At 36.3% G+C, this 13907-nt stretch overlaps 1 protein-coding gene across 13 annotated transcripts in view; it reads right to left on the reverse strand.

Moving 5' to 3' along the window:
- The window catches only part of Snap91 (synaptosome associated protein 91), a 122910-nt gene that overhangs the window by 23331 nt on the left and 85672 nt on the right, over positions 1 to 13907 (reverse strand). For 11 of the 13 annotated variants that reach the window (XM_048803850.1, XM_048804091.1, XM_048803870.1 and 8 more), the window contains 6 exons: positions 9120 to 9227; positions 8202 to 8480; positions 7885 to 7962; positions 7645 to 7716; positions 7047 to 7130; positions 5719 to 5802 (listed from right to left, as the gene is read on the reverse strand). In XM_048803850.1, the coding sequence (XP_048659807.1) occupies positions 5719 to 5802; positions 7047 to 7130; positions 7645 to 7716; positions 7885 to 7962; positions 8202 to 8480; positions 9120 to 9227 (705 nt within the window). The remainder of the gene's footprint in view (positions 1 to 5718; positions 5803 to 7046; positions 7131 to 7644; positions 7717 to 7884; positions 7963 to 8201; positions 8481 to 9119; positions 9228 to 13907) is intronic. The other 2 variants (XM_048804108.1, XM_048804151.1) reach the window with 1 other exon arrangement.

Genomic DNA, 13907 nt, shown 5'->3' on the forward strand with positions numbered 1-13907 from the left:
TTACTCAGGAGGCTGAGGAGACAGGAGGACTGAAAATCAAGACCACCCTAGGCAACCTATATAGACCTGTATCAAAACAAGGTCTATATAGGGGATGTAGCTTAGTGGTAGAACATTTGTTTAGTGTCTGTGATGCCCTGGTTTTAACCTCCAGTTTCACAGCAAACAAACAAAATCATGAGTTTGGAAAAATTGTTCCTTATTAGAAAATGGTAATTTTCAACTTCACAGTGGTCACATTTTAGTATTTGAGTGACATTAGCATCACTTCTAGATTTCTTTACTGAGGAAAATATAATTTCCAGATCCCTAAAAACCAATAACATGGAGAAAAGACAGGCTAGAAGTAACTATTTTTTTTATGTAACTGCTTTGTTTTTAGGGAGATGGGTGGCTGTGTTAATGCTGATTTCTAAAAAACATTACCTTATTCCTCTAACTAAATATGGCTGTGGTCAATTTACATCATTGTTATATGGTGTACTTTTCTTGTTATAGTGAATGTGATAGCTGCACTTGATTGGATTTCTGAAAACTTGGCCAAGGAAAGAACACTATATTCCAGAAACAGTGTAGTAGTATTGGAAAGTACCTTAAGATCTAGGGTCTATCTTTGGAATACTACCATTCCATGGCTGGAGGAAGTGACTACAGAGAAACTGAGCACTTAGCCAAGATTCAGCAGAAAGAAAAGGAAAAAGCACACCTTGTTACAGGGTTCATCTGCTTAGTACTAATGTGTTTCACTTGAAGCCAACACCACATCTACAGGTGAATAAATAATAATGGTCCCTGAAAAAATCAGTGCGTCTTCTAAGGAATTGAACTATAAAGCCGACATTGGCATGAGGCTCCCCAAGGGCCAGGCGTTGTTGTAAGCATTCTTTTTTAGGTAGAACCATTTGAAACACATGAATTGCCTAAATTTGATCATTGAGATCTCACAAAAACAGTAATTTCATATGGTTCAATCTAAAACATACATTTAATTTAGCTAATTTAATCCTTACAACCACCCCAAAAGGTTTAACAGATGAGAAAACTGAGGTCAGAGAGATTAAATAATGCACCCAAGGTCATGTTATGACAAAGGGCAGATCCAGAATTCCACTGAAGAATCCTCCAGAGCCCAGCTCCTTGGCGCTGCACAGCATGGACTGTTGTTTCTCACACCCAGGAATAAGGCTGGAGTTTATCCTTGTATGGGTTCATAAACTTACATCTGGAAGGATATTTTTTTTTTGCCTGATATTCAGCCCCCTCTTCCTCTGGCATTGGGGATTAAACCCAGGAATACTCTACAATGGGCTGCATTCCCAGCCCTTTTTATTTTATTATTTTGAGATAGGGTCTTGCTAAGTCGCCCAGTCTGGCCTTGAACTTGCAATCTTCTTGCCTCAGCCTCCCAAGTAGAAGGTATTATAGGTATGTACCACCATGGCTGGCTTCAGTATACTCAGTTCTTACGAAGTATATGCTCTCACAGGTCTAGGGTAATTAAATATATATTAAGTGATATAAAATGATCAATTGATTATTTTAAAAAAGAGATCCACTATTGCTATACTATATAAAGAACTAAACAGGAAATGAGGAGCTTGGGAAACTTCTGTTAAGTGACTGAAGCTTTATAGCCATGGAATAGAGGTAAATAATAGAAAAACCCAAACCATTATCTTTCTGTATGGTTCTAAGTGATATTAAGAAAGATGCTCTATAGACTGGAATTGGAAATAGGATAATAATAAATGGGCTTCTAGATGTCCCATAGTCATATATGAACTGTCCTGTGATAACTGAGTAGCCAACTACCTTCAGGGTCTCAACCATCTGCAGATATGGTGTGTTTAATCACTGATGATTAGGCTTACAAATGTATCTTTCCAAAGGGAAAGAACATAGGCAATTAATGAAGTACTATTAATACAGATACACTGAACCTGAGCACCATAATATACCTAAACATCACATCATCTTGGTCAGGAGAGTGAAAATTTAAAACTACTGGTAAATAAAAACACTTCTACAATACTATCCTGAAACCTAATATTTGCTCCATTAATGTAAAGATGATATTGTTTCATGTATTGTCAATGATGCAATCAGTTATTAATACATCCCACTAATGGGTCTGAAATAGTATTTTCTAGGAGCAGTTGTCTCAGAGCCTGTTATCTGATGCTTTCAGATTGGTTACTACTCCTACACAGTATGATAGAACTAGTAGGCCCTCCGCACACCTTCCCTTAGTAGAAGTTGTTAGTTTTTAATTCCACATGAAACATTTTGGTGTTTTAAACTCACTTCAAGGAATTCTGTGGCTCTGCTAAAATGTGGTTAAGAGAAGGAATGCAAAACTACAAAGGGCTTCATTAAGTTGGCTCACATTGTTCCCTGTCTTTGGGATTAAAGATAGGACAGGGCACTTTCCTATCCTAACACAGATTTATGATGCAGTTACCTTGGACTTGTGTCTATGGTTGTCCTCCTTGATGGTGACCTCAGAGGCATATTATTCAAATACATCTAATTTTTCTTCATTCTATTTTTACCTTTGTTATCCAGAATCTCTATATCTTTCAAACACTGATATTTTCAGTTTGTGTATCTTGAGCAAAAAAGGTAGTTTTATTTTTTCTTTTCTTTTTTTTCTTTATTTCTTTTTTTGGGGTACCAGGGATTGAACTCAGGGCACTTGACCATTGAGCCACATCCCCAGTCCTATTTTGTATTATTTAGAGACAGGGTCTCACTGAGTTGCTTAGTGCCTCACTTTTGCTGAGGCTGGCTTTGAACTCGTGATCCTCCTGCCTCAGCCTCCCCAGCTGCTGGTATTATAGGATGCAGCACTGCACCTGGCATGAATAATATCTTTATCCTACAAATAATCAGAATGGTTTGGAGAGACTATCTAAAATCTTTTAAACACTTAATTTTATATATATATATATATATATATATATATATATATATATATATATTCTCTTATTGTTTTTACATGTAAACATATTTTTTCAAAAAACTCTAATCTTTGGGCTGGGGATGTGGCTCAAGCAGTGAGGCCTGGGTTCAATCCTCAGCACCACATACAAATAAAGATGTTGTGTCCACCAAAAACTAAAAATAAATAAATAAATAAATAAAAATTAAAATTCTCTCTCTCTCTCTCTCTCTCTCTCTCTTAAAAAAAAATTCTAATCTTAATCAGGCTGAGATGAAAGTCCTCAGCCCAATAACCAATCCCATGATGGTGTAAATGTATTATTTTCTTTTATATTCTTCACAAAACAGGTTTATTGCTAACAGCTAATAATATAAAACTGGAGAAATCTTCACAAAATACATCTCTCCTCTTACTCTCTCTCTCTCTGGTTCAAATGAAGATTTAAATCTGGCCACATTTGTAGGCTTGTTATCTATGATTAAGCTCATTTGCTTTTTAATGTTCTTCTTTATTTGCAGACTTTGGGCTTGGATGATTCTTCCCTACAAAAAACACATACATAAGTACAAAGAAAGTGCTAAGTTTCACTGTAAACTGCCACAATGCAGAGCTCCAAATATTTGTTCTACTGATGTCCATTAAGCAAAAATGTGCAATGTGAAAACACAGAAATAGCTATTATCAGCTAGACTATGAAAATGAACATGACTGTGTTCTGTATATTAGCAGGGCTTACTGGGGAGGAGATTAGGGAAGTTCACAGGATAGAATTATATGGATAATTTTTGGGGGGGTAAGAACATAACTTCCTGAGGCTTTGGTAGTGAAGCAAGTATGAGCAATGTTTTTCAATAAGCAAAACAGAGGAAAGTATGAGAAACTGGCCCTTAGAATTAAACCTTACCAAAATGAAAAGTAATTTAAAATTTCTTACATCAGGATATAAGGTAAAGGAAGAGCTGCCTGTGCCAAGTAAATCAGATGTTCCTATATGTATAAATTAAATTGTTTTGAAAGCAAATTAGACATTAACACCCACATAAACCTATTTTCACTAAATATTAATTGATTTAAATAGAAAAAAAAAACAGAAACAAGAAAGGTGATACAATACACAACTTTTCCCACCATTGAAAGGATCATAAGATGCAGAGGAAGAAATGGAAGTGCCCAATAAATAAGACCTATGTAAATGGTATTGTAGCTTTTATCACTGATTTTCTCTTCTCTAATCCATTTTACTATGATTTCAGAATGGACAGGTCAGTTGAATAGGCTTACATTAGGTGAAGTGAGCTAACTTGCAATTCTTTGCATACTTCTCCCAGGGCCTCAGGCACCTGCTGTTTCACTAGGTATTGGTGACAAAACCTTGTCTACTTGTTCCAGACATGCTTTAGATCCTAATCTCATCCCCTAGGATTAAACCTCTTGACTCTGTCACCAACCTCTGACTTTGAATTGGATAGGAAAATACCATCTGGCTGTCACTGGAATGAGAGGACTTAGCAAATAAGAGTGTCATGTTTGATTAAGGGATCTGGAGAAAATGAGAAAGATGAAAAAGAAATGTTGCTGCCCCTAGGACAGATTGAAGAAACCACAATGAATTACTGAGGGAAGGAAAGGTTAACAGCTGTGCTGTTGCTACCTCCTCCAGCTTCTTGAGGAAAGACCTGACAAGCCAGATTTCCTATAGCTCTGAAGGTTGAGGAGGGTCCCTTAGGATCTGCCACTACACAATTCCAGTCTCAAAACAAACTTTCCAAGTCTGCTACACTTGGTGTCAGGACTGTTCATATACTACTTATAATTTACAGACTACAACTACACTTAAAACTAGGAACTTACCCTATATAGGACCACATGGTGGCCATGGTATTTAGCTGAGAGATTTTAGATGTGGTGGCTTCCCTGTGCGGATGTGACTCACAACACACTCACATCAACTCCTTGTCAACTTTGGAACCAAAATGCATCCTTTCTCGGGAGGGACTAGGGTGGAACATGGGAAGCTACATGTGAGGGTCTGAGGCCTCTGTGGTACTACTGCTATGCTGCCTGTTGTGTGCACAAGTAAAATTGTAAGCCAACAGCATTTTGCAAGTTCATTCATAATCTGAACCTAAACTTACTATTGGGGTCTTAACAATGAATAATTTTCTAGGTCTGACTATCAGTAACTGATACTTGACTTTTACTGTCTTTGAATTGATTTTTTTTAATTTTATCTACACTATCCTAGCAATAAGTAATGATTCTAGGCAAATCATGTTAATCTGTGTCACACTACAGTCCTGCTGAGCTGGGATCACCCAAATGATATATGTAGTAACTGCTTCACTTTAGTGGTAGAAATCTATATAACAGTTTCTTCTAGAGGGATTCACACATTCTAAAACCAAATCTCAAAATCAAGGTACATTTCCCCACCAATGCCTTCAAAAACCATATAGGCATAGGCATCATAAGATAAAATTGCTACACAAGCATATTTATGTTTTAGTAAACAAAAAGAAATGTGCTGACTGAAAGTAAGGCAGATTATGAGCACCCTAAGAGCCACAGGGTGACTCGTGTACAACTGTGATTTAAGACTAGTTTCATTAAATCCTGGGAGGTAATCAACCTCTATTATATAATAGCTTGTTTTTCAATTTCATATCTTGAAGAGAAAAGAAAGAAATACACCCTGCAATTCATGTAATATGTTATATATAAAAATATATTCATATTTCTACAAAATATCATTTTATTTTAATTTTATTAATTACCAGCTAGTAGATCTGCCGATGCTGATGAACTAGATGCAGCCTGAGGTGCAGGTTGGGGTTCAGAAGCACTACTTCCAAATGCATCTATCCATTATCCATTGTGCAGCAAAAAAGTAAGAGAGTGTAAACAGTAAGTACAGTGAGTAAGAGTAATTTTATGTCATACAGAGACATGCATAGATACAACATTCTGTATGGTGATTGAGTGAATTGAATTCCTTTGAATAGCTTATTCTCTCAAAAGAGTTCTAAAATATTATATTTAGGAATTAACACCTCCTTTTAAGATTAAGAGGTTTTTTGTTTTTTTTTTTAAGAAATTTTTGGACTAAATACTGTCACTTATGAAGACAGGATTGAGATTTTAAAAATTTTACAGAAAGGTAAAACAATTTCCCCATTAACTTTAATAAACTTAATTCATGCAGCTGCAACAGTAGCAACTCCACTTGCACCTAAATATCAAGTTTCAGTATTTGGGCACTTCAGGACCCAAGTTTTGAGATGCAAAATATCAGAAATTGTGACATCTCTGAACCCTCATGTACTCATCATGGCATATCCTTGATGCCTCAATGTACAGTAGATGTTCAATGTGGGCATAACTTGCAAAGGATGGTATTTTAGCCCAGAGCCATCTACATTATTGATCTTCACAAAATCACTTCAAACTCTCTTCCTGTAAAATGACTACTAACAGAAGACTTTAGATTTATCATCCAAATAAGTAGTTTAACAATTAATTTAATGTATCTTCCTGTTTTGAGGTATATAAAGGAAGAAGAGAAAATAGTTAAGTCAGGGAAACATTTTCCAATTCTTTGGAAGAATTTTAAAACATTAAAATCAATGTAAATAAACCACATGATACAGTGTATAACATCAAATATGTATGCTTTCAGTTTTGGCTGGCTTGTTTTCAATTCTGAATTATCTGGTTTATATTTATACCACTTTTAAGAACTTAGGAATGTTGATTTAACCAACAGATCAGAATCATCAAGGAAGAACAGTATGAGGAAATTACAACCAGGTGATTATATATTAGGATGAACAAAAAGTTGAAAAAAATGAAGACTTAAAATGAAAAAGTATCTGGTTTTGTTAGGTCATGCACTGAAAATTATGATGATCTGATGAGGATGAAGGAGATGATGGCAAAGAAATAAAAAAGACCTTAAAAAAACTAAGTTTACATTTAAGAGACAGAAGTAACTTTACTTCAAAAGAAAAAAAAATGATGAAATATAATGAAACAGAAGATATAGAAACTACCCTGGAAAAAATAAAAGAGACTCCTTAAGTGTCAAAGGAGGAGAGATACGCACCCCCAAAAAGGTCTATCACGCCTGAAGACTCCACCTTTGCTGGAGAGGCAGTGGTTGCAGGAGATGGTGCTGCAAATGCATCCACTGCAGTGAAGCAGACACGAAGTGCATGTCATTCAAAGGAAATGAAACCAGGAGCCTTGACAAATGGCACCTTGAGATTGCATGGTTAACTCCAGGCAGAAGATTGTGTACAGTCTTAGCAGTTAAGAAAAGCAAGTAGAGAAGTACTAGGACTGAACTAGAAGATGATAGATTCCATGTTTTTATTATGTCAAAACGGATTCTACTATTATGTATAACTAAAAAGAAACAATAATAAAAAAGAAAATCAAATAGATTTAAAAATACATATGTTCCCAAACAAAATAAAATTTAACTCCTTGAAGTCAGAGATTTAATGTGAAATTTTCTTTTTTTACCAGCTTTGGATATATTACCCTCATCAGTTGGTGATGGGTCAAAGAATGAGACCTCTTTCATAAGTGGATTCTGAGTTTAAAAGAACATAAGATTATTCTCAAATTGTTGCATGGGCCTCTCCAGGTATAACCCCCATGAGACAGCTCTGAAGGCTGGGCCCTGGCAAAGCACTCACCGGATAAGAGGTCAGCAGTGAGAGTACTCTCAGGCGCAGGAGAGGCCCCTTGTGGTGGAGAGGAGAAAGCATCTTCCAAAAGTGAAACAAACCAAAACCAAGCAGAAGTAAGTAGCAGAAAGCTGAAACCAAAGTCACAAATCTAACAAATGCATTATCACAGGTGAGTACAAAGGTTATTCATGAAAACATCTAAGAAAACTAAATTAAAAGAAAAACAAAGGGTTGCTTTGGTTTTACCTGTACCAAACAGGTCTATGCTAGGAGCAGCATCTGGCTTAGGCGCTGCAGCAGCTTCAGGAGCAGACTCAAACAGATCTAAGACCAAGAACACACATGCCTTTACTCAATTTGAAAACCAAGCCTGAAACAGCACCACTCCCCGGTTCTGAATGAGCAATTGGCAGAATTCTGAATTAAGTAGCACATGGTTTCTAAAGAACCATTCAGTGACAGGGTATTCATGCAGGAAGGCTTGGATACTCAGTACATCTCAAGGACCAGAATTCAATCCATCAGATGGAAAGAGTTCAACAACAACAAGAACAAAAAATTACCACCAAAGATATCTAGAGCAGGAGGAGCGGTGGTGGAGGCTGCGGCGGCAGAGGTGGTGGAGGTGGTGGTGGTGGCGGCGGTGGCGGCGGCTGCGGCAGCAGTAGTGGCAGCAGTGGCAGCTGCAGCGGCGGGAGCAGGAGAAGGGGCGGTTGCGGGAACTGGAGGGGCTGTGCTAGCTGTAGGGGTAACTACAGGAACGCTGGTCTCAGGTGGCTTCATTGCAAAGAGGTCCAGCTCGGGTGCCGCCTCTGCACTACCTTCAGACGGGGCAAAGGGGTCTTTTGGAAAGCAAAGTGGAGACATACAGAGCATCAGCAAGGAAAGAGACAAGAGACAGTGGTGTAAGTACGGGTAAGAGACAGCTTACACACATTTACACACTAGCTAGGCCTCAGGCTGCTTGGATTTAACTACTATCCTATTAGCAGGGGCCAGTAACTAGAATGTTTTTCTAAAGAAAAATAAATAAATATAGTATAGGTATCACAAATTAAGAATCTGAAACACTGTAAAGTGCTGTGAGATTAGCCTATAGTCTAGGATCCGTGGTTGTTATCCTTCAAACGCTTCCTTAATCTAATCAGTTAGGTAGCTTTGAAAGTTCATTAAAACATGCCGATATAGTTGAACTCAATGTTACAAAAGAGTACAATATGGCATTAGAAGAAAAAAAACAAACATTAAGAGAGCATACTTGCACTGACAAAAATTGTCAATTGTGAGGAATTGTCAATTTTGATAAGTATGCACTTCATTGTCTTAATGTTTTATGTGCTGGCATCATTTATTCAGTTATGATGAATGATAGTTTACACTCAGAAGAAAATAAAATTAGAAAAACATATGGCCACATCTAACTACATGGGTTTCACATTAGGACAGAAAAGTAACAGACGGGCTCGTGACTGTAAACCCACCATTTCCTGAGCATGCATCAAGTGCTGCCGCTACCGGGGTTGGGGTAGCTGGTGCGGCGGCCCCTTCGGATGCTGCAGGGGCCTCCCCAGGAGAAGCTGCAAAGGCATCTTGGGCGCGGTTTTTAAAATAACAGAAATTAAAGGAATAAAAGAGAAGAAAATATAGTAAAAGAACCAAGTTAAATTGTGAAGAAGGCTCCCTTATACAACATGAATTTTTAAAAATGCATTTTTATGGCCCATGCACTTTTGGCAATCATAAAACAATTATTCTTTGTGCACCTTCATGTTAGTTAACATGCAAATAGAGGAGTATCTATACTGCTGAGGCCTATAAGGATCCAACCAGATTCTCATTGTATAAGGGCTCTGAGAAGCATGTTTTATGTATCGTTAGAAATTAATGGATGTGAAAATTAAAATACAAAAATAATTTTATCATGTAATTTAAGCCATTAAACTTTCATGTCTAGGTGATACTTTTTCACTATGTTACTATAATGTCTTTTTTTAATGCAAATAATATTAAATAGATGATGGCAATGTAAACAAGCAATTTAATTTAAAAATTTTTTATGGTCTAGTACAGACAAAATTATACTGTCAACATGAAAGGTTTACTAACTATTCATAAATGTTAAGTCTTTACTATCCATGACAATTAGCATCAAGTACTTATTTTAAAGGAATAAAGATAAACAAATTAGGTCATGATGCTATAATGTCTTCATTTCTACTTAAATTTGTTGTTTTAAAATATTATTGTATTTTCCTAGTTTTTTGGAAAATGATTTATTATTGACAGATTAAAATTAGATGATGAGTACATTTTTATTTATAGGAGGAAGTTCACTAACATCCAGGCAGGACCAGTTTAAAAATACCTACTTAATAAATGGCTGGTATATGCATTTCCAATGCACTTCTGCCAGCACATCATGTCAATTATGGTAAAGTACCCTTGGGTTCCATCCCCAGTACAAAGGAAAAAAAAAATGAAAGAAAGAATTTATTAAATATGGTTGGGAAATGCCACACAGTATATTCCTTATCCCTCTCCTCAGAGATTTATTTGGAATATTAAGATCTAGGAAGTCCTACAGTCAAGATACTTGCTTCTCAGTTGAACTCCATATGCCCCAAACTGGGCTAGGTACAACACACATTTAATTAACACACCGAAGCCTAGTGTTTTGTGGAATATGAAAGCACTAAATTTTGAGACTCATTTCAAAGGGCCTTTTTTAAAACACAAGTAACATATAGAGTAATTTGATCTGATTGCTTCTCTCAGCTATACTGAGGGAATATATGTCATGTCTGGAGGCCCAATAAATAATTTTGGGGAATGAAAACTACATGGAGGGGCAGGCAAAACTACATCCCCAGATACCAGAAGACTTTGAGCACCATGAAACCCTAAGAGAAGGGCAGAAAAACACAAAAAAACTGTAAGAGGAGGTTGAGGGGACCACATTTTATGCTTTGTCAGGTCTGTTTTTCTTTTCATCCCTATATGACATGGAATGGAGGCCAATAATAATGGGAAGAGTAGAAACAAACAGTAGTCATATTTTTAACATTATTAAATCTAAATCTTGCAACTATCTTGTAACGTAGCTTCTAGTACTTTGATTCTGTAGATAAGAGAACCAAGGCTTAAAGATTTTAAGTGTTCTCACCATAGGAAATGATTAATGAGATAATACATATGTTAATTGGCTTGATTTAGCCATTTCACAATGTATATGTATTTCAAAACATCATGTTGTACATGACTATATATATATATGTGTGTGTGTGTGTGTGTGTGTGTATATATATATATATATATATATATATATATATATTTTTTTTTTTAAATTTGTCACTTAAAAGAAAATAAAAATTTTAAAAAGTCGCATGACTTGGCCAAGGCCATACAGCCAGCAAACGGCAGAGTTTGGATTTGGCCTGCAGCTGTCTGGTGGAGTTTGTGTGTTTCCCCACTGTACTGTGCTGTTATGTACCATGAAGCCTTCTATTAAATGATTCCTTCCTTCTAAGATGATACATGTATTCATGTCAGGGGTCAAGGAGATATTCATGGACTCTCTAGGTTATCACTTAGGTTTAAGTAGGTGAAATCTGTATTTCATCCTTAGGAGAAGGTTCCTCTGCCACATGTCACCAACACCTCTCCTTCCAATGCTGCTCTTGTTAAGACTAAACATTAAGAACTTAACTCATCTCCTTCTGTCAAAGCTTTTCTTAAAAGTAAAAGCCCCAGGAGCTCTAGTCCCCAGCTGTCTGAGTCTGCTCAGTCCAGGAGAAGGAGGTATGAATGAGTCTCCAGATGCCACCACCATCACTGTTGAAGTGTGGTCACAAAAAAGATTCTGAGCGAGAACTGCCCCACGGGGCCCAGTCAGCCCCCAGAATTGTGGGAGAAAATAAAATTTTCATGTTGTTAAAAAAAAGACAAGAAAAGTTTCTTTTAATACCTAGCTGCCCCCACCCCCCATTATCAGTGGCAGCATTATCTTTCCAGTTTTGCAAACCAAGCTTTTTCCAATCCAGTTATTTTTCCCCTGTTAGCCATTCACAGTTCATTTCTACATTCTGCCAGTTTTTCAACTAGTGCTATTTCCTGGAAATGCATGCTCCTGCTCCTCCATACTGATGGACTCAGGCCAGACTCTCACCAGCAAACTGAGCTGACTGCTGCAACCTACTGTTTCTTTCTTTTTTTTGTTGTTGTTTTTGTTTTATTTCTAGCACTCCGAAAAGAATTTTCCCCTAATACTTTTAATCACATGACTACCTTTCTCAAAACTTCCAGTACCTAGTCAGATTCTCCTAGTCAGAACTGATCTCCAGTTTACTACAGCCACATATGCCATTTATCACTCCTATATTCAGCACAAAGACAACCATTGTCATCAATGGCCCAGAAGTCACCGTTCTGGTTCCCTTTACCCCAGATAATAAAACTATCACAGGAAATCTAGTTGTAAGTGCTTATGTACTTACTTAAGTACTTAAGTACTGGTTTTAAGGAAGGTCTATTAACTTACTTCTCTAACATGCAGAAATAGAGTCAGGCTTGTGAGCTAAGTTCTTTGGTTTCTAGGAGCTTTGTTTTATGCTCACAGACCTGTCCTCATGAAGGATTGTTCACAAATTGACAAAAGTTCATTAAAAGGGTCCCCTTGTGGATATGTTGAGGAATTAATACCAACTGAGCATTCTAGTGCTTAGAAAACCCCAGGTTGCTATAAACCGATGTGCTATATTAGTGAAGTTTGAATAAATGAAAAACAGGATGTTTTTAAATATTTTGTCTTTCATTTTTATCAATATCTATGCATTTTACTGAATTGTTAAGCATATTGTTGCCTTATAATTTTGTTCTGCATGACCACAAAAAGCAGATTCTATTTCTTAAAAGTTTACCTTAAAGAAATAAAACATTTAGTAAATGTATCTGAAAAGACATTTTTTAATGACTTAAATGAACTACCTACATTGATAGGACTAAAATACTATGTGGATATCACTTTGAATATTTCTTTAAAAACAACAGATATTTTCTATTTTCCAAATTTATAATTCATGTATAATACTAAAAGACAGAAAAATTTAAATGTTTTTGGATTTCATAATCATGAGACTAAACAGTGATTTTTCTAAAATTGAAAGCCATTAAGCTTATTTTCATAGAAATCTACTTACTTGTCATAAACATTACTTGCAACCTGAAGAAGATACATTTTAAAGTTGAATACACAAAATATAACTAGTGACCTTATTAGAGTTTTCCCACTTGCCCAGTTTAGAGAGACAATATATTAAAATGGTCACACAATATGCTCAAAGAGATTTAAGTTTATGTTTCTATTTAAAGTAAAATTTCTAAATGACTTCTTATAAACCAACTAAGCACATGCAAGATAACAGGAAAACAGTGACATATACAGACACCTGGAGACAGAGGATAGAGCTTTGACAGCTGTCAGAGGCCAGGAGACACTTCACAGAATTATGCAGATCAATAGAATGATTATGATGAGATTTGCAGATGAACTCATCTTTGCTCATGTTCCAGCCAGATGGCTAGGAAGAATACTAATCACAAGGGCAGTCCTGTTCTTTGGCATTAAGTTATGTGACTGAAGTACTAGTCCTTGAAACTTGTATTTAAAGGTAAAAAAGAATGTCATATGAAAAAAAATTCAAACATAAAGATTTTCCTATTTGATAAATAAAATCAAAGTAGTGACAAATGACAAGGACAAACCACATAAACGCCCAAAGACTATTTCAGAGAAATATCTTAGGTTTCATTATTTGAGAAGGCTATGAGAGACACAAGACAGAGTTGACTGATTTCTCAGAGGTAATCAAACTCCTAACAGGTGGACTAGAAACCAAAAATTTAAATAGCAAAAACTGTAGAAAGATTTCAGCACACAATCATTATCTATCCTGTCCACATTTTCCATTTTCCTTCTAGTTTTTCTATTAACACAAACCTATGGGAAATCATCCAAACCCAACACTAATAAAGGGGGCAGGGAGAAGGAGGTAAGAAGTTGATTTTACATATTTAAGCTAAAACTTAAAATTTTGATTTCTGATACAGTGGTATAACTGAAAAACCAATTTTCTTTTTTGGAGACTCTTCATAATAAAACATAGAAGGATGTGTAACCCTCTCTCCTCTGCTTTTTGGAAAACAGGTTTCTCCTTGTAGGCATGGCAGCATGGTGAAGGGGAACAAAATCTCCCTTGTGAGCCAGTGACTGC

Source organism: Marmota marmota, unplaced genomic scaffold (genome assembly GCF_001458135.2).
Source record: "Marmota marmota marmota unplaced genomic scaffold, marMar, whole genome shotgun sequence".
Taxonomy (NCBI): Eukaryota; Metazoa; Chordata; class Mammalia; order Rodentia; family Sciuridae; genus Marmota; species Marmota marmota.